The 25,081-nt window shown below is 36.8% G+C and overlaps 6 protein-coding genes and 1 non-coding gene across 8 annotated transcripts; 3 read left to right on the top strand and 4 right to left on the bottom strand.

Moving 5' to 3' along the window:
- Positions 1-1,822: 1,822 nt before the first annotated feature.
- Positions 1,823-4,539, bottom strand: LOC104758560 (nuclear pore complex protein NUP50A). The gene is made up of 2 exons (XM_010481444.2): positions 4,285-4,539; positions 1,823-3,355 (listed from the first exon to the last, which is right to left on the bottom strand). Exons 1-2 carry the CDS (start codon positions 4,444-4,446, stop codon positions 2,012-2,014), a joined length of 1,506 nt encoding a protein of 501 aa, XP_010479746.2. The 5' UTR covers positions 4,447-4,539; the 3' UTR covers positions 1,823-2,011.
- Positions 4,540-4,822: 283 nt separating this feature from the next.
- Positions 4,823-7,858, bottom strand: LOC147924844 (uncharacterized). The gene is made up of 3 exons (XM_087494433.1): positions 7,772-7,858; positions 5,283-7,654; positions 4,823-5,174 (listed from the first exon to the last, which is right to left on the bottom strand). The coding sequence occupies exons 2-3, from the start codon at positions 7,499-7,501 to the stop codon at positions 5,132-5,134; spliced, it is 2,262 nt and encodes a 753-aa protein (XP_087350559.1). The 5' UTR covers positions 7,502-7,654; positions 7,772-7,858; the 3' UTR covers positions 4,823-5,131.
- A 1,754-nt stretch (positions 7,859-9,612) lies between these two features.
- Positions 9,613-11,861, bottom strand: LOC109129837 (uncharacterized). Its single transcript, XM_019238739.2, has 7 exons — positions 11,690-11,861; positions 11,433-11,594; positions 11,170-11,237; positions 10,761-10,913; positions 10,522-10,632; positions 10,295-10,361; positions 9,613-10,138 (listed from the first exon to the last, which is right to left on the bottom strand). The coding sequence occupies exons 2-7, from the start codon at positions 11,554-11,556 to the stop codon at positions 9,852-9,854; spliced, it is 810 nt and encodes a 269-aa protein (XP_019094284.1). The 5' UTR covers positions 11,557-11,594; positions 11,690-11,861; the 3' UTR covers positions 9,613-9,851.
- Positions 11,862-12,012: 151 nt separating this feature from the next.
- On the bottom strand, positions 12,013-18,952 carry LOC104758558 (coatomer subunit beta'-2). 2 transcript variants are annotated; one of them, XR_762742.3, is made up of 25 exons: positions 18,664-18,952; positions 18,196-18,216; positions 18,043-18,104; positions 17,898-17,952; positions 17,671-17,707; positions 17,228-17,553; positions 16,995-17,126; positions 16,754-16,902; positions 16,509-16,577; positions 16,119-16,269; positions 15,959-16,024; positions 15,570-15,758; positions 15,299-15,439; positions 15,137-15,211; positions 14,865-15,041; positions 14,687-14,778; positions 14,492-14,608; positions 14,164-14,278; positions 14,001-14,072; positions 13,581-13,777; positions 13,401-13,494; positions 13,206-13,312; positions 12,957-13,086; positions 12,619-12,857; positions 12,013-12,393 (listed from the first exon to the last, which is right to left on the bottom strand). XR_762742.3 is itself a non-coding variant. In XM_010481443.3 (25 exons), the coding sequence occupies exons 1-24, from the start codon at positions 18,664-18,666 to the stop codon at positions 12,669-12,671; spliced, it is 2,766 nt and encodes a 921-aa protein (XP_010479745.1). In that variant the 5' UTR covers positions 18,667-18,818; the 3' UTR covers positions 12,013-12,393; positions 12,639-12,668. The 2 variants fall into 2 exon arrangements, 1 of the variants encoding a protein (XP_010479745.1); XM_010481443.3 differs by having other exon boundaries at positions 12,639-12,857; positions 18,664-18,818.
- A 468-nt stretch (positions 18,953-19,420) lies between these two features.
- Positions 19,421-19,494, top strand: TRNAR-UCG (transfer RNA arginine (anticodon UCG)). The gene has a single exon. It is a non-coding gene; the product is annotated as a tRNA-Arg (tRNA).
- A 1,279-nt stretch (positions 19,495-20,773) lies between these two features.
- On the top strand, positions 20,774-21,838 carry LOC104758557 (uncharacterized). The gene is made up of 2 exons (XM_010481442.2): positions 20,774-21,040; positions 21,223-21,838. The coding sequence occupies exons 1-2, from the start codon at positions 20,812-20,814 to the stop codon at positions 21,738-21,740; spliced, it is 747 nt and encodes a 248-aa protein (XP_010479744.2). The 5' UTR covers positions 20,774-20,811; the 3' UTR covers positions 21,741-21,838.
- Positions 21,839-22,815: 977 nt separating this feature from the next.
- Positions 22,816-23,335, top strand: LOC104758556 (uncharacterized). The gene has a single exon (XM_010481441.3). It carries the CDS (start codon positions 22,894-22,896, stop codon positions 23,152-23,154), a length of 261 nt encoding a protein of 86 aa, XP_010479743.1. The 5' UTR covers positions 22,816-22,893; the 3' UTR covers positions 23,155-23,335.
- The last annotated feature ends 1,746 nt before the right edge of the window (positions 23,336-25,081 follow it).

Below are 25,081 nucleotides of genomic sequence, written 5' to 3'. Positions count from 1 at the left end.
CTACATGATCTGGAATCAATGTTTTTTTTCTCAATAACAGAAAATTAACTTTTCAGAATTCAAGGGTGATAATAATGTTTTTTTTTTACGAGAAAAGCAGGTAAAAAGACCGTTGTGAAATAAGGAAAATGTGACCAAATTATTCGTTAGTTAATTGTTCTACCAGAGGAGAAGAGTGAACAAACGTGCTCAAACAACAACTCAACTTTATTTTTAGTTACAAGGGCAATCTAGTCACTCATTATCTCTTTTATCTTACATGATATATTTCTTATTTTACATATTTTTCATAAAGGATGTAGCTTAGATAGTTTAATTTGTAGCCTTATCATAATGTCACAATGACTCTTAGACGAGACATGGGGATGTGCAGTGGTAATAGTGGCAAATGTTTTGTTGATTGTTTTTTAGAGTTCTCATAGCAAAAACTAATATTAGACAATTACCACTAACTCATATTTGATGATTCCATCTTCTCTCAAAACTCTACTATATTGTTGTAAACAATTGTAAGCGATATTTTATTCATACGATAACTCAAACAGGCAACTCACAAATCTTGCTAACAATAGACAAAAACGACAAACACGGTCCATTGACACACGCAAAACGCAAAACTGATATTGATCCTAAAGAACAAGACTCTTGCAGCTACATTACTTGTAGAGATAGGATTCAAGATTTGAATTCTTGGATCTCATTCACTGGATTGTATCCCGCCTTGAGTAATTCAGAATACCATTTTCCCGATTCTTTTTGATGACGGATCAGATTGTTTTGGAAATGGATAAAACAAAAGCCGAACCATTACGTTCACTTTATCGTCGCTACAATAACATTTATGCATGTTCAAAAAAATTAATTATATATAGATAAATTCAATATAATGTTACGATCATAGTTCAAATTTTTACTTAATTACTATAAGGCTTCGAGCAAACCCAAGAGATGCTTTTGGAGATAATATTTTTCTACTATTTTGATCTTCTGTCACAGTGACTCTTACACGAGGCATGGGGACTTCTTGGATTTCCTTTTCTCTGAATAGATAATAGATTTTCCTTTTATAGCAAAAACTATAGTTTGCACACACACACACACACAAAAAAAAAAAAAAAAAAAAAAGCGAAAACTAAATAACATTTTAAAGCTTATTGAAAAAACAACCAACTATTTTTTCAGCCAGCAATAACATTCATTTAGTTGTCAATTTGTTCTCGGTTATTACCCGTAAACACTATCTATACACCTTTGCGGATGATAGTTGCAATTGTTGATGTTTGAAACTATCACAGAAAATTTGAGAAAAAAAAAAAACTATCACTGAAATTGTTTCGTATCAGTCTTGCTTCTATTAGTGTGTTTTTTCAATAAGCTCTAAGCTACAGGCCTAGTTTCTCAAGCCTGCATTGGATGCTTGAAGTGTTAAGCATGTAGCTGAAAGCTGCAACCAATCTTTTTTTTTTCTTTATTAGCTTTCGGGTTGGTTTGGTAGATCCCTCTTCGAAGCTGATAGATATCCTAGCCCACCTTTGTCAAGGACCTCAAGGTTGTGACAACTTGTTTGGTCTTCATCGTTTTAATGCCATTTGCACCGAGTCATCCGATTTCGCTCTAGGTGGCATTGATTTTAACTTTCTGAGAATCTATAGATCAATTTTAAACAGATATTTATAGATGACAAATCCATACGAAATGAACACAAGGTTGAACAACAGTTTCAAGAACAAATCTTAAACCCTTAAAATGTCAGGACCAATTCGAAACCTGTCTGGTCCAGTCACATTCATATGGAACATATAAAGAGATCAAGGAGGCAGGCTTAAGTCAATATGGGTTCCTTAAACATATAACTAAAAAGTCTCAACAACTGTGGAAAAACAAAAGCAACAAACTTCTCCAAATATTTAGTTTTCCTCTGCCTCAAAATCCAACTAATTGAAAGTAACAAGACAAGACACACGACAATAGAGAAGTGTTTCTACATTTTTTTTTTCTTTTTACCTTTTCTTCAAGCATCTGTGGCTGTTGGAGAGTTCTCAGGTGTCTTCAGAGGAAGAACTGCTTCTTCTGCTTTCTCCACTGGTTTACTGTCTTTATGATTGTCAATGGCTACACGAAACTCTTCCACGATTGTCGGGTCTTTGAACTTCAGTGCAAATGTAGAGAGACCTTCTTTGCCTTCGCTTACACTATTCACACAAGCGAATGTGATTCCTTTTTTATCCATACTTGCAAGTTTCATTTCTGGGTACAGACTAGCGTTCAAGATCAATCTGTAGTTTCCTTTAGCTCTCATAACTAATCTTGCTTTACCACCATTACTGGAGACGTTAACCTTGAGCTCTCCTTTCCCACGCTCTTTCCATCCTCCATCAAGATATTCAAACATAATCGAGTCAGCAGAGAAGGCAACTTTCTCATTCTCTTCTCCTGTTTCTGTGGAAACCTCTTGCTTTGGTGGAAACCCAGTACCTTCGCTCTTTTTGATAATGGAAGATCCAGTTGCACCGAATAGAGAAGAGGTATTGCTGCTTGGAAGGCCAAAGCCAAAGAGAGACCCAGTACCAGTTGAACCATCCTGAGAAACCGAACCAAAAGAGAACGATGAACCAGAAGCCTCTGTACTGGCAAGTCCGGTGAATGCGTTTTTGTTACTTGAATGCTGGTGGAATGAACTGAAAGCGCCGTTATTGCCGTTCTTATCTGCTTCTTCGATTCCGTTGCCCTCTTTTTCTTTTTTCTCAGCCTGAACACCTCCTAAATCCTTCTCAAGAGGATCTTCAGTTTGGTCTGTTCCTTCAACAGCGTTGATGCTAACGTTTGTGTCACATGAGACGGTCTGAGCTACATCAGCCTCAGCAACTTGGTCATCAGCACTCTTACCATCCTCATCTTTAGTCTTTTCAGTCTCTTCCCCAGCAGCATCTTTGACATCAACCTTCTTACTGTCAACTTCATCACCCTCCTCAATATCAATTTCCTTTTGATTATCCTCAACCACTGCTTCCGCTGGAGCCAATTTTGACTCGGCCAGAGGTGCATCTGTTACCACAGGAGTCGAAGCAGGTGCGGTAGTAGGGACCAACTGAATTCCAGCAAACGGATTGGGTGCTGCAGCTGGCGTAGCAGATGGCTCCTTACGCTTAATTCGGACAATTCTTCTACTTGCCAATACCTCATCACTGGCCTTCTTGAAAGTTCCAGTCTCAAATTCAGCTGAATCGTCCTCATCATCAAGACCAGGGTTGTCACGAGATAGCTGCTTCAAAGCACCTCTCTTCTTTGATGGTTGTTGAACATTTTCTGAGTCTCCCATTTGAAATGTTTTGAGAGAATAACAAAACACACTTACCTACAACAAAAACGTGCAAGAAACTTTTCCTCAGAGATATTAAAAGACAGATAACCAAATCCAATCTTTGAATACAGAGACAAAATATTACAATCGAAAACATCTTTTAAACGCTAAACACATGAGACATACTCAAACACACCAAATAACTTAGCAACCACAGAGCACAAACAATACCAAATCTAACAGCACAAAAGCTCAAACATGACATTGCACTTGGAAATCGAAAAACTACAGAAGCAGAATGAAGAAAGACAATAGCGCATAAAAGTGTAACCTTTACACAAATATCCAGAAAGGCTTGAAACGCATGTACAGAACACAGCTAATTAACACTTCCAAATAGGCAACAGAAAGAGGTAGAGCTTAACTTAGATGTAAGACTTGAATTGAAGAGACTTGGAGACTTACAAGCAATGAAAATAAAATCAACATCAGTGAATCTAGTCTTCTCAATCTATGCATAAGATTCAAACAAAGGGGTTGAACCAATGCACTGAGGGATTCAGAACCAAAACAATCAAAACCCTAGATGTAAAGAGGAAACACAGACAACTTGAAACCTAAATCCGATATAAGAAGCATCAAATCGAAGGGTTTACATTTCAAATTCAAATTCAAATTCGAATTCAACAATCTCAGGGAATCGAGTAATCAAAGCAACGCCGCACAAGGAAACCCAAATCGGAAAAATACGAGTTAAATCACCAAATAAAACCTAATTCATCAAGACAAAGTTATCAAAGAACAACAATAAAGAAATGGGTCCATAACTATTTTCCACAAGAAACAAGCAGGATGACAAAACCCTAAAATCAAAGCAGCTAAACCTTTGACAAGAAAGGGAAAAGAACCATTTCCGAGGATGAAGATAACCCCAAGATACGAAGACAATGACCGGCGAAGGAGAAAATTAGGAAGAGACTTACCGTGAAGGTGAGCAGTAGCAGAGACGCCGCAGCGAAGTGGTCAGAGACGAAGACAAAGCTTAAAGAGAGGTTTAATAGAAGAAGAAGAAGAAGAAGAAGAACCCAAATCGAAATATGTCTCTCTCTCTCTCTCAAATATATATTTTTTATTTTAATCGACATTTCTGCGACTTTATTATAAAGTATATAGTTTTTTTTTTATTACTATTACATATAATTTTATTTTTTATAATTAAAAGAATTATAGTTTTCTTTAATTCAAATAATTTATACTGAAACTTAGAGGGGGGTATTGAACTGATATTTTAAAAGATTCTAGAGTATTCTTAAAATCACTTGTTATTCAATTGATGATTTTCAAGAATCTTTTAAAATCCTATGTTATTCAATCAGTTATTTATAAAACTTACTTGAAATATACTGTTATTCAAAATATCACAACTTTTTAAAAAGTGAGATTTTGAATTATTCTACTGGACTTATTTTTTGTTTTCTAGTTAAAAAATACCATCTCAAAATCATACCTTTTGAGGTAGAATTTTAAAGGATTTCATATATATAAAAAAAAATCTACGTCATCTCAGATCCCAAGACCAAAGAAGGTCACAAAGCAAACCAGAGTCTGGAATATCAGTTGGACGCTCTATGTTCTTAATCTGTTCCACATTGGTCAAATCGGGAGACAGTCCACCGTGCATACAAAGTATCTTTTCGTCTATGACAGCTGCCACAGGGAGACAGTTAAAAGTGTCTGTAAATACTTTCCAGAGCTTCACGTTGAATCTTCGTTTACACTCGTCATAGAATCCGTAGATTCTGTTAATAGAAGCACACTCATGGTTTCCTCTTAGAAGAAAAAAGTTTTCAGGGTATTTGATCTTGTAGGCAAGCTGAAACCGTAAAAGTGTTGGTCAGATAAATCCCAAATCGATCTTCACCGAGAAGACAAGATAAGGGTGAATACAGGCTAGGAGATGATATGAATGTAAGAAAATCACCTCGAGGCTACTGGATTCAGGTGGATGATGATATTTAGATGATAGAGTAAAGAGAGAGATTTTAGGCCCTGAAATGTACATGGAGCGTTAGTCAAGCCAAATGGCATAACCAGATATTCGTAATGGCCCGCATGAGTTTTGAAAGCGGTTTTGTACACATCCGGCGGGGACATTCGCAGTTGATGGAACCCTGCCCTGAGATCGAGTTTAGAGAAATACGCTGAGCCCCCCAACTCATCTAACAGGTCTTCCAACAGTGGGATAGGGTACTTGTCCTTCACCGTTTGCTTGTTCAACCCCCTGTAGTCTACACATAAACGCCAGGAACCGTCTTTCTTCTTCACCAAGACAATAGGCGATGCGTAGGGGCTAGAGCTATATTGAATTATCCCCTGATCCAACATCTCCTTCACCATTTTATCAATAACATCCTTCTGGAGAGAGTTGTACCTGTAGGGACGTTGATTGATAGGGTTGGCGCCTGTTATGAGGGGAATCTGATGGTCAAAACCTTCTCTGAAAGGAGGTAGCTCAGTAGGTTCCATGAAGATGTCTGCAAATGAGCTCAACAGAACTTGGAGGTCCGAATCATTGGAGTACTCAGAGCCGCTTACAGAGATGTGGGATAACATGGAGAGCTCTGCTGACTGTGGTTCTTTCGGTAAAGCTTGGAGGAACGCTACTTGGGGACCTTGAGCTAGTAGTTTGTTAAGATTATTGCCTTTGATCACCTTACACCCTGATTTGGTTATTCCTCGAAGCAGATGCTTAATCTTTCCCAGCGTGAACTCCATTTTGAGGTTGAGGAAATCCCAGAGGATCGGCCCAAGTGTAACGAGCCATTGTACCCCCAATATCAGGTCGTAACAATCCAAGGGCAGGGTTCTAAACTCTGCGGTGAACTCATAACCCTGCACTCTCCACTTCAGCTCTCTGCATTTGTAGTTGGAAATGAGCTTCCCATTAGCTGCTTCTACCGACATCACTTTGATTGGTTCTAACGAACAACCCATTTCTTTCGCCATTCTCAAATCTATCCAGTTGTGAGTGCTACCTGGATCGACCAAGATGTGTAGCTTCTTCTTCCCAGAATGACCAATCAACCTCATGCAGTTGAAGGTAGTCGAACCATTTAGGGCGTGGATTGACACAACAGGTTTCTTCTCGTCAATCTCAGGGGTATCTTTCATCACCAACACCTCCATAGGTTCCTCGTACTCCTCAAACTCATCATCCTCGTGGTCAAGCATGTATATCTGGGCCTTCTTGTGTTTTAACTGATGACCAGGGGTAAATGGTTCATCGCAAAACATGCATAAGCCTCTACTCTTCTTTTCCTGCATCTCCTCATAGGTAAACTTTCTCGGGGTTTTATCAGTGTTGGTCTTAGGTATGTAGGTGGGTTTTGTGGATGGTGTTTTTGGGGTATTTGGTGTGGTTATGATTGGGTTAGAGTTCGAGGTTTTGTACTGTATTTGAGGTAACTGTTTGGGGTTGGGACTGAAGGGAGCTCTTTGATATTTGTGGGGTGTGAGTTGTAGAGCAGATTCGTGTAGTCTGGCTATGCGCGCGGCAGAGGGGATGGAAGTGACATTGAACTGGCGAGTATGCAGCGCTAAGTGGGGATCCATGTTGGCTAGGAAGATACTCAACGCGTGTGTCTCTGGGAGCGACATCCGAGTCAAAGCATCCTCAAACCTTTCGAGATAGTCTTCCACGGGGTCTCCCGTTTGCTTAAGGTTGACCAGCTCAGCCAAAGGATCATTTACTAACTCTCCAAACCTAGCTGAAAGATCTACCACGTATTGGGTCCAGGAGGGTAAGCGACCAAACCTGTCATGGACATAGTTGTGATGCCACTGCAACGCCTTCCCTTCTAGGTATATGGATGCCATACGAACCTTCTTGTTTGCCGGTGTGTTATCTAGAGCGAAGAACTGCTCGCATCTGTAGACCCACTCGTTTAACCGGAAACCATTGAACGTTGGAAAACCCACCTTTGTCAGCCTTGAGGACAGACCGTTAGGGAGACTTTCGTCATCTTCTTCCTCTTGAGTGACCTGGATCTTAGATCCTTGGTTAAACCTCTGGGTATCCGGTGGATCTGGTGGATTAGGCGTCGACAGAATGGGTGTCTGGGAGACGTTTGACGGTTGTGAAGCTGACGGTGAGGGGCTCACGGGAATCGGTTGCTTGAAAGCTCCCTTGAGGATACCCATCAACTCTTGTCTTCATCTCCGAGAACTTTTCTCTGATGTCATCCCGCAGCTCTGTTTGTTTCAGACGCATCTCGTCGAGCTGTTGGGTCATCTCGATGAGTGTCATTTGTCGCGTGTGTGCTCCGTCGGCCATAGTTCCTCAGGAAATCTGCTCTGATACCAATGAAACCGTAAAAGTGTTGGTCAGGTAAATCCCAAATCGATCTTCACCGAGAAGACAAGATAAGGGTGAATACAGGCTAGGAGATGATATGAATGTAAGAAAATCACCTCGAGGCTACTGGATTCAGGTGGATGATGATATTTAGATGATAGAGTAAAGAGAGAGATTTTAGGAAATGTGTTCTTAGATTGATTATTCCAAAAATGGCAAAATGCCTTACATATACGGCGCATCACATCATAACCCTAGTGGGTTGATGTCATTGTAATTGTACCAAACTTAACCGGGATTATAACTTAACCGGAAATTATAAAAGTAAACCAAGATTCTTATTTATTCCTGTAGCACAAGCAGAAGAAAAATAGTCTCCAGACTCTGCTTCCCACGGTCAACGTAATCTCCTAAGAATAAGTAGTTTGCTGCAGGAGGGAAACCTCCTTACTCGAAAAGCCTCAATAAATTTGAGTATTGACCGTGAATATCACCTGAAACAATACAAAAAAAAAACAAAAGCTACAGATCAACCTAAGCATTCACTGGAGCCATAACAAAAGATATCTCAGTTGAAAAAGAAAAAAAACGAAGATAGCAGCACACGGTTTTGCTTATGTTAAAATGAACTTGCTTTCTCATATAATCAACGATGTTTGAAGAAAAACACAGAAACCAATGCATTTTGGCCAGCAAAGATCACGATGAACTTGCCTCCTCTGCATCATGACCGTACATACTAATGAATAACCAGCTCAAGCAGGTTCCAAGACTCCAAGAACAGGGTAAAGCCAAACAAAACACATCCATCATCAAGTGACATCAATTGGTATAAACCTAGATTGCTCCTTAAGCTTCAATAACTAATTTATCCCCCACTTAACAACATTATTCAACCTCATGACGTCCAATTTAATGAGCTTATTAATCTCGTCTACTTTTCTTTCTTACAAAATTAGCCGCTGCATTCAGACCATTATAAACATCTCCTCTATGTCTCATTCTACGTTCTACATTCCCATATAACTTCAATTCTATCTGTTTCTATTCCCACAAAAACTAAACTCACAATCATGAAATATCTCAGATCCCAAGATTCATAAAGTGGTGATGCATCCATAATCCTTAATCTATAACTTTTCTATCTGATTATGAACTTAAGTTACCTTCTACGATTAGTGCCCCTTCTGCTATTGCTAGAATTAACGGACTTATTATTTGCAATACAAGAACGAGGCTCGGAAGAAACTGCCACTGCCGACACAACATTTTCACCCTCAATCTCGCCTGCAACATTAAACGAAAGATAGACTCCCTAAGAACGAAAAAAAATCAGAAATTTACACAATCTAGCTTAAAACGAACCTCTAGAAGTAAAATTAACTAAAGAACAACCTCTGCAACAATTTGAACAATATTGGAAGACAAAATAATAAGTGTCTCCACAATCTTCCCACTTGAAATAATCGTGAAGCAGGGTTTGTGACAATATGTTAAAATCACCCGAAGTTTAACAATCAAATCTCATAGAATCCATTTCATTTCCTTTTTTAAAAATATAAAAATTCTAAAACACAACCAATTCTCTTAAAAACTCACATAAATCTTCCAAAGTCCTAAAATGTTAAAATCCTACCAAATCCTCTATCAAATTCGGAGAACTATATTTAATTATACACATTCCTATGTTCAAAAATTTCAAGTATTACATAAAATTTTCTATCAAAATATAAAAATAAAATAATTTCAAATATTGGCACAACATGAAAATAGATAATTTTCTTTTTCTTGTGAATCTTATTATTATCATACCAGATATCTTTCTGTTCTTGATTTATACTCTGATCAGCAATGTAAGAGATCCTGATTTATTAATTCCAAAGACTATTGAACTGAGTGAATCTTGAGTCCCTCGTCCAAGCTAAGCTGTTGGAACGTAATTAGGTTTGTGTGCACATTTTTGGTTAAAGTGTTGCTCTGATCAACGAACAAACTACTTGCAAAGACTGGGAAAAGAGAATTTAACTTTGTTTCCACAAAAACAACAATTAAGAGACTCCCAAGAAAAAACAAAAACGGAGACTGCTCTGTTTAAGTGAGCTTTGGTTCCTCTCTAGCAACATGTTTATTGAATGCAAGCAATATCAAAAACCAAAACAAACAAGTATCATAAAAGAGAAGCTCTGGTAAACGATACTAGTTAGACGGTACCAACTCTGAGGACCGATAACTGGCTTTTGTACCTCTGCGGTTCCAGATTGGTGTTGTGTGGATGACCTCGTGTGGTACAAGCTGTCTCTGTCGTTTGGTTTTCTTCTTAAAATTGTGAACTTTGAGCCTCGCAATCTCAGCTTCTTCCTCTGCAGTCGTCTCTCTAACTATGACTGTTAAGCGACAACGGGGTACTGATATAATCCCGCTTCTTCCTTTTGCATGGTAAGCTACCTTCTTCCCAAATAGTCCCTTCCCAACAAACGCTTCAGCTGCATCACATATCAAAAGCTTAGATGAAATACATCCTTCTGGCATAGCATATTTCCTTCTTTGTAAGTACAAATTGGCAAAACACTCTGCCATATCCTGTTCTTTTCTTTAATACAAAACAAGGAAGTCATAGATCCAATATCAGTAGTACATACCAACAAGGAGACGAGCAGGATCTAGTCCATGGTTATGAGTAGCATTTGCACGGGCAGCGTGTATAACCTGCATTATAATGTATATTAACTCCTTGAAGCATTGTATTAAGAGAACAAGTTGCATGTTAAGTGTCACTAGATGAGGAAATGTATCAAATGCCTGGAGAAGATAGTAGACCAGACACTCCAAAAGTGATATGTTTTTAAACTCGAATCTCAGAGATTACCCGGTACACAGTTTGTGAAGCCCGTTTGACCGTGACCTGCAATTGGAGCAAAGCATCTTCAACACGCATGCCACGGACTAATGCTGCAACCAGGTTGACCTTCTTAGGACTCTGAAACAACAAGCAAGGTTGGCACATTATATATAGCGCATATAACAAGATCAAGATGTAAACATATTAGTTGAAATGGAAAAGATCATCTGAAAAAGTAACACTGTTCTAGGAGTTAGAGAAAATACCTGTTTTATGGACTTGAGGACAGCCTGAACTTTCTGACGCTTTGGGATAATCTTCTGCTCTTCTTCTTTTCCACTACCCAACAGAGTTGGAGATGACAAAGGTGATGATACAGGCTCTTCACCCGCCTGCAATTGTCTTGAGGTAGAAATTCCCTAAAAACATAGAACTTGAGATCAGAGAAGAAGGAAACAGCATACCCAAAAGTAGAAGTTCTCTATACAGATGCATGGTTCCCAAAAAGGATGAGTCTTTTCGCCTAAATTCACATAGGTAACACATGTAGTCATCCCACTAGCACATATCTCACTTCCCCCTATCCCACCCACTAACAAATTACATAAGCAAATTTCTCAAAGAGGAAACAAGAAGATCCAGTCTCAATAAGAAACATCGATTCAGAAGCATTACCAGTTGTTGTAGATGATAATACAGTGGTCTTGAGGAATAGGTAGGTCTCAAGAGACTCTGCAAATAACCTAATTCGCCAGCAAAAATCGAAAAATTAATCATCACCCACTCAACTCAAACACACAAACACAATACTAAAGATTAACACCTTGCCATTTGAAAGATCCAATAAGAGAACACAACAGATTCGGAAATGATTTAACAAGTTTCTAAACCCAAATGGTCAAAACTCAAAAGCTTCAAATGGTAAAACATTTCACCACCTTGTGAGGAAGGGGATTCCAAATTCCGCGTCGAAGAGTAATTGGCCGTAGAAATGTGACAGTTCTTCACTCTTCTACCAACTTGACGAGCAACAATCTGTAGATTCCTCTGCCAACCCGCCATTGTTATCAAACCCTAAACCCTAGCAGTATATGCTTCTTCTGTAAACGCGAAGGGCAATGAATCAGAATAAAACGATTGGCTCAACACGACTGTTTTAAAGGTTTGCGAGGAGATGAAAATGGGAAGAACTTACCGAGAAGGATCAGTACCAGAGACGCCAAAGTGAAGTGGTCAAGAGACGAATAGAGAGAGGCTGTAGAGGTTTAATAGAAGAAGAAGAAGAACAACATCGAAATATATGCGTCTCTCGATATTTTACTTTTTATTCGACATTTGTTGTTGTTGATTTTTTTTTTTTTTTTTTTGTAAAAAATTCGTGTTGACTTTGTTACAATTTTCATCATCCTCGAGGACCACGACCAAATTCAAGGAAACATACATATTCCTATGTTCAAAAATTCAATTGTTGGTACAAAGTGAAAGTAAATAATTTTTTCACGATATCTAAAAGAACGATTAAAGCTTCAAAAGAATTACATATGCAACCATAAAAATTAAACAAATCATGTTACAGGCCAGATAAAAGGATAAAAAAAAAAAACAATCGGATGAAATCTAAGTAGGTATTTGTAAAAACAAAACAAAACCATATGATAGTAATAATAAATTTCGCTATGAGTGCAAAGACACCAAAAGGAACAACCACACTTCCTTTCTAACTCACAAGCCTCTCTTTTATTACAAATGGTATCAAAATGTGTTTCCAGGCTGCTCGGATTTGGCCATTGAATCCTCAGTAAGAAAAGGAAAAAGAATGAAAGTTCTCTCACCTCTCCATTGTTCCTGGAGCAATCGCCATTCCCATAAACTGTAAACTCTACTGACGCGGTGTAAGCACTGCAAAAACAAAGAAACCAAACGATCCACATAAGTGAAAACAGTATCAAATAACCAATAACTCCCAAGGCATTGTAAGCTTATAAGAAGATGAAGCAGACATTGGTGTTATGTTCCTAAGGTTGCTATGAAATGCAATGACTTCAAACCAGACACACAATCAACGGAACAAAATAAAATAAAAAGATTTTAGAAGGCGGCATTTCGAGGAATCAAATTAATCACCAGAGACAAAATTTTCAGACTTTTCAACATTGGCCTTGACCGACTGGCTATTAGGCTGATGGATTTCCTTCATTATTCGTACCCCACTCTTCGTCAGCCTCACTTCCGTTAACAAGTACAGCTCCATCCGTAGAGTCTCCATCAACAATTCCTTCTTCTTCTGCTTCTTTTTCTTCATGATGCTCCTCTACATCCTCCTCATTCCTTTCTTCATTTCCATTTTCTTCTGCTACTACCTCCTGATAAGGAAAAAAAGCAGTTGTTGTTTACTAAAAATAAGCAGGATAACTAACATTAGATGTAAATGATTCAGTTAATTGGAACAGAAAATGGGTCACCTCGTGATCGATATCTCCATTTTCAAGTGATTCCTCTTCCTCAACTTGCAAGTTTCTGAAGGCTTCCACGAGGGTCATGGAAGATTTATCAGCATGGCTAGGATAATTTTCTGCACCTGTGTAAACTCCCCTGTAAATGAAGAACAGTCGATTTAAGAGACGTCTAAGCATGTCGCAATCTATATCACGTGGAGTTAGCCCTGCAAGGATGCGGTAGGAGAAAAGCAAACGTAAGCAAAAGATATTTACCTTGTCTCTACAGCTCTACCTTCGACAGAAAGAGCAACTTGCCAATCTTCAAAAAGATTTGGGTACTCCTCAGGATCAGCCAAGGATTCTGCTGCTTTCGAATTAACCTGTATTCAAGTGCAAGGCAACTTAAGCCCACAATGTCTCCTTGACTTGACCTCAATACACTAAAAACTAGAAAGATTTGAAACGAACCTTGCTGAGATCTTTCCTCCAAAGAGCTACTATCTCAGAAACTTTGCTTGGAAGATACGATCGTGCCATCAGAGCAGCTTCTGGTATCCGGTTGCTGGAAAAAGAAAACATTGTCACACAGATAACCTAAGGTGCACGAATTTAATTTTCCAAACTCCCAAGTGACTGCTAATGAATTACCTCTCCACCAATAACTGCAAACAATCTTCCAGTTTACCAAGCACGAATAGGCAAAGAAAGGCGACATTGTTCTTCCCTTGTTCTTTAGCAAGTGTTGCAAGTTTTGTCACACCTTCAGCATCTCCCAGAGAAGAATAAAGCAGTAACAAACCACTCAAATCCATCGCATACTTCATGCATTCCTCTGCCATTTGCAGCTGTCATGATGACATACAAACGCAAATAGTTAGTTGGAAATCCCCACACCAGAAACGAATCCAGGAGACGAGAAACATAGATTTTTCTTGTTGCTCCCACATTTCTGAATAAAGCCTCAGAAACATAATGTAAATCAAATGATATATCATTTACAGGAAACGTTTTTTTTTACTCTCTTAACACTGCAAAACATTAGGACGAAATGCAAAGATAAATATATACCTTTCCAGAGGACATGGCCAACTCTCCTAATTGCTTCCACTTAGATTCACTCTGTACTTCTACGGCGATTTCCTACAGGAATAAATTTAAGAAAAAAAAGATGTTAAAATATTGCCACTATACAAGAAGTGAAAAAAGTATGTTAATCACAACAATATATCACCTGTGCAATTTCAAGTCTACCCAGTTGTATGGCCAACTCAAATCTGTAGTCAGGATCTGTTGCAATTTCCAGAGCATCTTCAATCATTCCCCGTGACTCCAAGAAATGAGCAACACTAACAAGAGGAAAATTGTCCGAAAATAAATAAAGAGAATCTGTCAACGAAAACACCCACTGATAGGGTGCAATTATATTATACATTAGAGTAAGATGCACAGCATATTTCAATTATTTGGAAACTTACCGACATCACATAACAAGAGATAAGAGCGATAACGAATGAATCACAAGCACACATAAGTTTAGATCTAACTAATGGATAACATACCTGTTATGCTGATCTTTAGGAATTGTCGGTAAGATTTCATTGGCTTTGTCTAAATCACCCCGCATGACAAGAGTCTTGTACTCAATCAGGCTTAGTAGCAAGGTGTATCCTATAACACTGCATCCATCGGGGAACAGACATCAGACACTTCGAGAACAATCTGAATTAAATATAAACACAAATCTAGGCACTTACTTGAATTCTTTGTCTACCAAGAACACCCGACTTTGACTTGCAAGATATCCCAACAAATACATTGGGCGGTCCAAATGATACATTGTGGTTACCTAGTATTAGGATGTTAGCAACCATCCTTAGAATCTAGCTGATAACAGCTTTCAAATCCGAGCAACAAAACATATATGCACAATACCTCGCCTCCAACACAGTAGTTAAGCTTCCAGGAAGAGTTGTTGTAAATGAAACAGTCACCAACCCATATACCTGTCCTAACACGCTCATCATTTTCATGGAGAACCTCAAAAGCATCCTCAACACCTTCTTCCTCAGTAGGTCTTCCGCTATCAAAATGTGAGGAAACTAAATCGCGCTGTATAACAGGATCACCATGTAAGCACTCGGACAACTCATGAATCACATATAGAAATTCACAGCATAAGAGTGTTTGTTGGAAAGGATTCTCACGTTGTATTTCAAGATGTAGAATGATGTGTCACTAGCAATGGCTACTAAATCACCACTGTCAGCCCAATATAGATTCTGCAAACGTTATGTGTCAACACAACGAATCAGAGAAGAAATGAAGTAAACTTCGTACAACAAACTTAGTCAAGTTAAGTGGAGTACCTTTACAGTGACGTCAATACGTTGAATCAGCCTACATTCAGCCCAATCATAAAAGCAGATGAAATCACTTGAGCACATAGCTAACAAGGTTCCTCCAAAGATCTTCTCAGCTGAAAAAGTAGGGCGGATACTCCTCTTTTCCTGAAAATGTATTTTCTGAATGAGCCAGATCCAAATATAGCTATCTCCATGACAGATATGATACTTCGAACAACAACAGAGACATGCTTTAACAGAACGGCTTAGATCAGCCAGAAGGAGGTTTACGAACCTGGAAATTTTTGCTAAATATTTTTATCTTTGATGAGCTTTCTCTAACTGCACACTCCCCCTCGGACGACCAAACGAATTCCAGTCCAGAACCAAATGACCTATTTCTCCAAGCCAAAGCCGTGTAGATAATATACTCCCCGTCACCACAGACTACGACAAACCTCCCATTAGGGTTGTGCTTCAAGCTCTGATAGTCAAAGTACCCACATATGAGAGACAGATCAACTGAGAGTAAATATATATTCTGAAGACACAGCTTAGTGAAACCCACAACTTTGAGGCACTTGCCAATCATACCAGCTATGCAGAAAATGTATGCCCAAATGAACTATATAATAAGCCAAAACATCATAAAATCAATGGACCGAGTACTGTAGTAAAACTCACTTGTGGATAAAGATCACAGGTCCCCAACTCTTTAACACTCAAGGGCAACCTCTCTCCATCAGTAACCTAAGATAGAGCACAGAAACATACCATCAGGCAAGGAAATAAACACATAGATCATCCTATGCCACAATATAAGAGTTGTAATTACGGCTTGTACCTCGAAATCTGCACCAATACTTTTGATGTTTGCAGTTTGAATTTCATTATGCTTAGCCCATATGATTTTTCCGGTATTGTCCATGCTAGCGACAGGAATTTCTTTTCCAAGTTTAACCATGATGGTTCCTTCATCATATCCAATCACAACCCTGTGAAATCAAAGTGTGGACAAGGTGAGGTCTCTAAGGATAATTCAATGGAGTACTGGAAACAAGTAGAGCTCTCAATATTGGTTCTAACAAATCTAAGAATCCTAATTTTCACAAATCCTCAAAGTTCAATGAATGGTGTTCACTATCAACTGAGACAGAACATCTACTCCTGGATAACAGTTCTGACAAGCATCAACTTATTAATACGAGGAGGGAGCCAAAATCCAATAACTCACCGGCGTGAACTTTTAATATAACCAATTGCCCAAACTCTCTCGAGGCCATAATTCAATGTGTTCTCTAGCCTGCAAGAAAAATTAGACATTAGGAAATTGGGATTACAAATGGAATGATAGAAGGTATTGGTAATGGTGAAAAAACTGCACAAGAATTAAGCCCAAGTGAAAATGGTTTAGCAGAGGCATACAAGAAGTATTTACTTATAATATATCCAACAAAAAAACTGTTACTATTATAATACCTGTATGTAGTTGCATGCCAAATGCGAACGGTACCATCTTCAGAACCTGTGATTATAATTGGAAGCTCTGGATGGAAACATACTGCAGATACATTGTGTGTGTGCCCTTCCAGGGTCTGGACACAACTTTTTGTTTGATAGTCCCAGACCTGATTTCCGAAATATAACTAGTAAATAACCTGAAAGCACGTACTGTCCAGTAGAAAAGTATCATCTAAAAGAGTATTGAACAGATGCAGACCTTAGCAGTGTGGTCATCAGAGCCGGTAATTAAATAGGGCTTATCACCACCGGTGAAATAATCTACACAATTGACTCCTTTCTGATGGGCATCCAATGTAAAATTTGGGTCTGGGGAGCCAAGATTCCAAATCTGAAGATGAACACGCATGTAAGAATAGAACGAGCTATCACTTTCAGAACCCTAAGCGGGCTAAACCATACTCAGGTTCCAAGGTTAGAGCATTTCAGTACCTTTATGGTACGATCAAGTGATGCACTGGCAAAAGTGTTGGTGTCTTTTGGATTAAATGTGACTTGCATCACATAGTGCGAGTGCCCCTCGAATATCTGAGTGCAAGCCCAACCCTTTTCCCAGTCCCAAAGCTTTATGAGCATATCATCAGAAGATGACAGCACATATGGAAGGGTTGGATGAACAGCCACACACCTAATGTAGTCTGAATGAGCCTCAAACACTTTAACCTTGTCCATGGTATTGTAATTGTATACACGGATATACATATCATCAGCTCCTGCCACAACCCATTGCTTTCGCGCTATAAACTTGGCCGACCGAACTGCAAAAGTCACAATATAAGAAATCAGTATAATTAACAAACTAAAAACGACTACTTAGTACATACAACGATAAAAACATTATAACTAAAGACGCAAAAAGAAAGAAAGCTGTATACCTGGTAATTCGGTCACCTCGAAGGATTTCGCCATCACCTGAGGATCATCAAGCAAGATTCAGATGAGACGAAATTCCAATAATAATTAAAACACACTGCGAAACCTCAGATTACAGAATGAAAAGAATCATTCAGTTGCACCTTTGGTCATTCCATTTAACAAATGGTTCACTGTAGTACACGTGCATAAGGAAACAGATAAAGAAAATCAAAAATTAGTCACCCACCTGTGTCTGGTAGTTCCAAATACACAAGGTTCCAGAATACAAACTTGCAAGAATCCTGCGAGACAATGTTTTCCCCATTCTCGTTAGTAGCAGAAAAAAATAAAGGTACAAAAACTATGAAAGCACAATCAAATTCTGAAATTACCATGGTTCTGTAGGATGCAGATCAACAGATTTTACTCTCTCGGACCTTTGAGCTAACTTTCTCTGATCCAAAAACAAATTATCAACACAACGGGATAAAAAAAACCAGAGTGAATGTACGAAATCAAAACCTAAATGGAAATCGAAACAATACCTTGATCTCGAGTCTGAGAGGCTGATTCAACAAAACGAAAGAAACCAGTAGTCAGTACTCAACAAAACAAATAAGAGGATAAAATTTTTAAAACACTCTAAACAACAACTTTTACCAAAATCATTCATAAGGAACTTTAACCAAACAAATATGTACAGAACAGCTCATTAGCATAAACCCCAAAAACACTCCAGATCTTGTTAAAAAATGCAACATCCAATGATCATTATTCAATTCCACAAAACAAATGTCAAGAGATTACACTCGATTTCACGCCATCGGGATACAAAAAAATCGAATCAGATTAGACAAATCGAAGAGAAGCACACGATCTGAGATTCAACAGGTCTCACTCAATTACGGTTAACCATAGAAGAAAATGTACGAAATCGAGATCGAAATCGTAAACAGATTCACTCGAGATCTGAAAAATAAAAACAAAATAGAGGGAAGTTTAGCAATACTCACCATGATTACAGATTAAGCGGAGGAAGGCTTGTGTGGCCTTCGGATCTCGTATTATCGCTTAGATCTGCAAATCGGAAGATCGAAGAACCAACGCCGTTTAGCTCGCTCGGTGTGATGATGAAAATAACTTAAAATCAGAAGAAAAAAAAGAAAAATTTTGCTTAAGAACGACTAAGTGAGAATTTTACGAAATTGCCACTGCATTTTGGGCCTTTTAAAAGCCCATTTCTTAAAGGCCTATGCCCAAAGTTGTGAAATCTCTTGCTTTGCGCCCTATTTCCACTAGTCTTGGCAACTGTGTAATGTGTAACAAATTTATAGAATTTGCGATTTACTAACTGCGTCAACGTAATACTGAGAAGATATAGTTTCCGAAGCTCTCAGATTGCTGTTGCTAGTTTTGCTTCATATGTAAAAGTATAGTAAACCTTGGGTCTTGAAGCAATTGCGTGAGACCCAAAAAGGTTACTCTTAAATCATCAATGAAGCTCAAAAGGTTACTACTCTAAAGTCTAAACTAAGAAAAATATATATATATTCCATTTTTTTGCTTTTATTTGACTATTGAGGGAAGACCATCCACTTTAGTAAACTCCAACTCTAGCTAGATCATTGGAGACGTTTGAAATAACCATGAGTAAACCAAAGAACAGCAAATTACTAAAATTACCATTCTGAACACCCAAGACTCATCAACTGTTCAGTAGTCAATTATTGAGACGTTAATAATTTATATTAGGCGTGTTATAACAAAAATGACCGCATAGCGCAGTGGATTAGCGCGTCTGACTTCGGATCAGAAGGTCGTGGGTTCGACTCCCACTGTGGTCGTTTTCTTTTCGTTCACTTTTTTCTCTATTATTAATTTGATCTAGCGACTTTCTTATGATTTTTTAAATTTCTTTTACAAAATTACAAACCATTTATTTTAGAAAAATATATGAAAAGGATAAATCATGATTAGAGTGATGGGAATATTTATCAAATAGGAGGAATTAGTTAATGCTGAATTTTGATCAAACAAGTATCGGACCTTCATAACAAGCGGTCTGAATTATGTCATTCAAGAGGGTCCATTGTATTCCAAAATCGGGCAGGTTTTGGGGGACTGTTGCTCTCTGCAGTTTGCACTTGGGTCCGTTTGTGCACCACTCCCATACCAAGTATGTGATTCGTGAGTAGTGTATTTGAAGAGTAGAAGAGAGTAGCATAAACCTCTCTCGTTTCACCTCCCTTATTTATTTCTTTTTTTTTTGTGTCGTCACCTTTTTTGTTTAAACAAAAATGCACATATATGTCTTCTTTTCTAATATTTCATCATCTTTGTTCTTGGTTAGAAAATGTATATATTTGCGTTAACATGTGTGTAATATGATTTACTTATATTTTTCTTATCTTTAACTTATGTTTCACTTTTTTTATTTGCCAGTATGTTTCATTTATTAGTTAGCATGTTGTAGATAAATACTTTCTTGCTCTATCATTAACGTACTGATATTTCAAATTTTTGTAACAATATATGTGTAACCTCAAATATACAATTTACTTCCGTTTCAATATTTTCTGTCTTTTTTGAAAAAAAAAATCAAATAATTATGAATATAAATTTTCTCCTAAAAACTAAATCCAAATCCTAAATACTACAATTTTCCTCCTAAAAAAATATACCTTAAATATAAAATAGTTAACCCAAACAAAAAATAATAATTTTACATCATTAAAAAATCAATTTTTGTGTTTTTAGAATTTTTTGGAAAACAAAACTTTTATTGGTGTTTTTGAAAAATTAAATTAATAGTGGTCTTTTGAAAAACAAAATTGAAAGTATAGTATTTTGACGAATTTTTCAATGAACAAGGACATGATTAAATTTAACATTTCAAAGTTTGAAGTTAGCTTTTTTTTTTTTAGTTAAGGTGGAGGCCGTAGATAATAGATAGTGTACTCTCGATATACATATTTTTTGAATATAGGGAAGAATTCATCTTTCTATACATTCTAAATTTAAACATAGTGAACTATTCATTAGCCTCTCTTTCTATTTTAAGAAAAACCTAATTTTGGAGGTTTAAAAGGTTATGATGAAACATAAAAATTCCTTTCAATTTCTCCATTATTTTTCAAATTGTTTTCTTCTTGTTAGTAAAAATGGTGATGGACAGAGAAGAAAGGAGAAGAAAAATAATGGAACGAGGATCAGATCGTTTGGCGTTAATCACAGGCCAAATACATAACTTTGATCCTTCATCACCGTCGTCTTCTTCCTCATCATCAGCTTCTCACAACCGCACATACAGCGAATCTAGTTTCATGCCACAAACTCAATCGGCCCACCATCTAATGCAAGAAAGCCCATCTCTTAAGTACCATTTCAAAGGTACGTACAAATTAGTTATAACTATATACATCTTCTTTTTTTCCTTCAACATTCTTCGTATGATAAAAACTTATACATGTTGAAAAATATTAACATAACTTGTAACACAATTTTGCGTGTGGAACCATCGAGACTTGAATTTGTTAATGGTTTGTTATTGTGTTTGCTACATATGAAAGCAGAGGAAGTAAGGGAAAGATCAGAAGAACCAAAACTTTCGTCGAGTGTTCTTAGCAAACCCTTAAAAAGTGAACCAATTGCAAAACCAGAAGAAGCAACAAGATCAGTAAAGAGTCAGAATAAACGACCTAGGAGTTTCTTCAGCTCCAAGAAACTCAACGCTAGCATCATAAGCTCAGAAAGAACTCGGAGTTTGAGCTCTCTCGCAATAGCTGCGTTTGTGATTCTACTCCCAAGATTGAACATTATAAGCTCACGCAGTGTCTTGACTCTGAGACCTCTTTGGCTGCTGATTCTTACAGATTGTGCTATTGTAATGTCTCATCTCACCGTGGAAGCATCTGGAGAAGGATTGGGCCATGAGATGGAAGATGAAGGAAAGGGTAAAGACGGTGAAAACTGGTCTGATGCTGAGAAGCTTTTAGAAAGAGGAGTTGTTGTGTATCAAGCTCTTCGTGGAATGTTCATAGATTGTAGTCTTTATATGGTTATTGTTATTTGTGGAGACTCTCTTCTCTAAGTTTTTTTTTTTGTTTTCTTCAGTTTTTCTCCATATTCACAATTTTGATATTGTCACTTTCTTTATGGAAAATAAAACTAATATTTTTTTTCAATTTCTTGGAGTATTTTTTTTTTTTCGTTTTTTCTTGCCTTATGATTTCAGCCGGGAACGTCTCAATTATTTTGTAACAAAGGTAATGATTACTGCTTTTTAGCTTTATGTATCTTTCCTTATCTTCAGTGTAGTTCTACTAGAAAGTACTAATATAAAGAAGAAAATGGTATTTTTATTAGACGTATTGAAAAGTAGGCCAAAACTTTCAACACATCATGATCCAAAACTAAGAAGAAAATAAGAAATCTAGCTGCTCTTTCAATCTTGATATTAAAATAAAAACACAATACGAAAGTAAGGATATCAAATCTACAAAAAAAAAAAAATTGTTTCTTATTAGAAAACATTTTGTAACCTTTTTAACTCATAACACCAAGTAAATAAATAGGTATTTTTGTCGTTGTGATATATGACCTGAAAAGGGTAAAGATTATCTAAAGAAGATGAGTGACAATGAGAAACCCAAAGAGAGAGGAAGTGGTGATGTCGTAATCGGCCCACTCCCACCGCTTATCCTCTCCAATCACTTCATTTCCTCTTTACCATATAAATCTTAAAATCTCCAAACCCTTTTTTTTGTTTCATATAAGAGAGTATGGTCCACCATTTCACATTTTTTCACCAAAATATACGTTCATAATAATTATTATTTTCGTTTCCTTACAAAATTCATAACGATATATACATATTATGTCATCAAATTATCTCCTTAAAAAGTTTTATATCGGATATACACTAGAACAAATTTCTGACCTCATGGTTTCTTTCCGAACACAACTCTCAAGACGTGCATCAAAACCATTAGCCACGTGTGAACTTTTCGATTTTTTGTTTGGCGACAACTCTTCTACACAATACCTAAAAGATAAATATGTAATTAAATTATTTTTAATTTCCAAAAGAGTGACTAGTTTTATTATTATTGTTTTTTTTTTTTTTGTCATCAAGAGTGACTAGTATTTATACTCGACGTGTCTCTTCTTTTCGTAAACCACACACACAACATCTTAAATAAGAAGAATCTTTAAAATTTTCATTGTTGAGTGTGAAACAAAAAATGTGTTACAAAATTCTTCCACCTCTTGTTATTCCGTCGGGGAGCTTCCACGAAAATACTCCGGTGGCAGAAGTGACGACAGTGGCAACGTCAGAGGTAGAAACCACAGCTGGTCACCGTAACGGTGGCGGTGGAAAGAAGAAGTGTGTATGTTCACCGTCGAAGCATCCAAGATCGTTCAAGTGTAGGTATCATCAACATGAATATCAATGGCTTCCTTCATCATCTTCTTCTTCTTCTTCTTCGACTCTCCACAAATAACACATATCATCCAATTCATCATGTAATCAATAATTATAGTTTTTATATTTTATTACACATGGTTATTATTTAATTTGAGTATTTCAAAAGTAGAAATTGTGTTGTGGTTCTTGTCTTTTTATATAACGATGTTGTTTAATCCCCAAAATTATAAAACTCGGCAGCAATATTCGTTTTAAAAGTAATACGTGGTTACTGGTTTCTCTATAATTAATTGTTTTGGCTTCTAATCGATTCAGAAAAAAACAAAATTGAGGTTACGTTAGTTAATCAACCGTGTGAGACTTCACATGTATTTAAGGCATTTCCACAATCAAATTATTTAAAGATTAATCTTATAATGAGAATATGAGATATTGTGTCGAGATGGATTGGTAACAAAGTTGTCACATCTCGAAATTGATAAGTGATAAGGAGGAAACATCAAATGCAACTATGGCTAGAGAAATGTGGGAAAGCACATAATTTCATTAGTGAACATTCATTAACACTAACATATGTGAAGGTCAATCATCATAGGCTCATATACCCCATGAATGTAATTGATCTCGTCGATGATATACAGAAGAGTCAATCCATTCTGGTACATGTAAACAGTTCCCCGCACACAAATTAATTTAAAAGACACGTTGCCTCAATGGTTTGGTTTGGTTCAAGACAAGACTCATCATCTTTTGTTTTGTTTTCTGTCTATTCATATCATTTAAATTAGGCAAACGCTATATTATAGGATTAATTTGAAGTGTATCCAAATTTTTATTACAAATATAAATCTACACTATAAATATTTAGTAATTGAAAATACTTTATATTATATTTAAATAATATTTTTGTCCTTAATTACCACAAGAATACTAGTAACACTTTCAATATCAAAAAGTTAGGATAATACTCCAACTGTAATCTTAGTTTAGCAGCATAGTTGATGAGGAGATCTGGTTTATGAGTCGTAGTTGCGTAAGTAATAAGAACGAATTTCACATGCATCCGGACTTGGTAAGCTTGGTAAATTGTCCTCCATATACATAAAATCTTAATTTATTAGGAGCTATCTCAATAATTTTTGCAATTAAAAATTAAGGATATAGCGGCATATTTAGTTTCTTAAAAAGTGATTAAAAATTTTAAAAATCACTAAAAGTTTACGGCGATCAATCAGTTTCAATAGTTTTTTTTCTATTACATCTCAATTAATTTTTTTATACATTAAAAATATAAGGAAGAAGGAAGAAAGAAGAAGATTTACTTAAGTAAGCAAATTGAAAAAAAAAAAAAAAAAAAAAAGTAAGCAATTTGAGGTAGCTAGTTGTATAATGTGGATACTATCTCACATCACGAAAACACAAGCTACTGTATTATTCTATTTATATGAAAAGTCAAACACATTCTATTTATACAATGGCAAGTCTTCTAAAACTGTATCCAAATATCCTGCATTGACAAGGGAGGCCCGATATTCAACAATTCTCTGTTTTGAGTAATATGTGACACAAAGATGAAATTAGAGATGGATTCTTGAAGCATTTTAGAAAAGAAATACAAAAAAAAACAGTTTTAACTTACAATGCAAAAGCTCTGCAAGAAAGATGGACAATGTTGCAGCACGTACTGACGCTCCATCCGTAGTACTGATGATGTCAAACAACTCCCTGCGTTGAGGGTGTACAACGAATATCATCAGCTAGTTGTATAATATGAACCAATTCTTTGTATTTTTGTTTTTCTTTTGCTTTAAGTTGCTTAATTTGCTCCAAAAATTCTTCATGGTGCTTATTATGACTAGTCATGTTTTGTTATGGATTGGATTCCTAAAACCATCATCTGCCTCATCCAAATATTCATGAAACAAAAAATTCACATCAATTACTTCAAATCATTAACTCATAATAGGTAACTATGTTTCAAAAAAGAAAAAAATGACATGAGT

This window comes from Camelina sativa, chromosome 17 (assembly GCF_030686135.1).
Source record: "Camelina sativa cultivar CO46 ecotype springtype chromosome 17, ASM3068613v1".
In the NCBI taxonomy this organism is placed as follows: Eukaryota; Viridiplantae; Streptophyta; class Magnoliopsida; order Brassicales; family Brassicaceae; genus Camelina; species Camelina sativa.
Note: the sequence above shows the minus strand (reverse complement) of the source record. Positions and strands in the feature narration are given on the sequence as shown.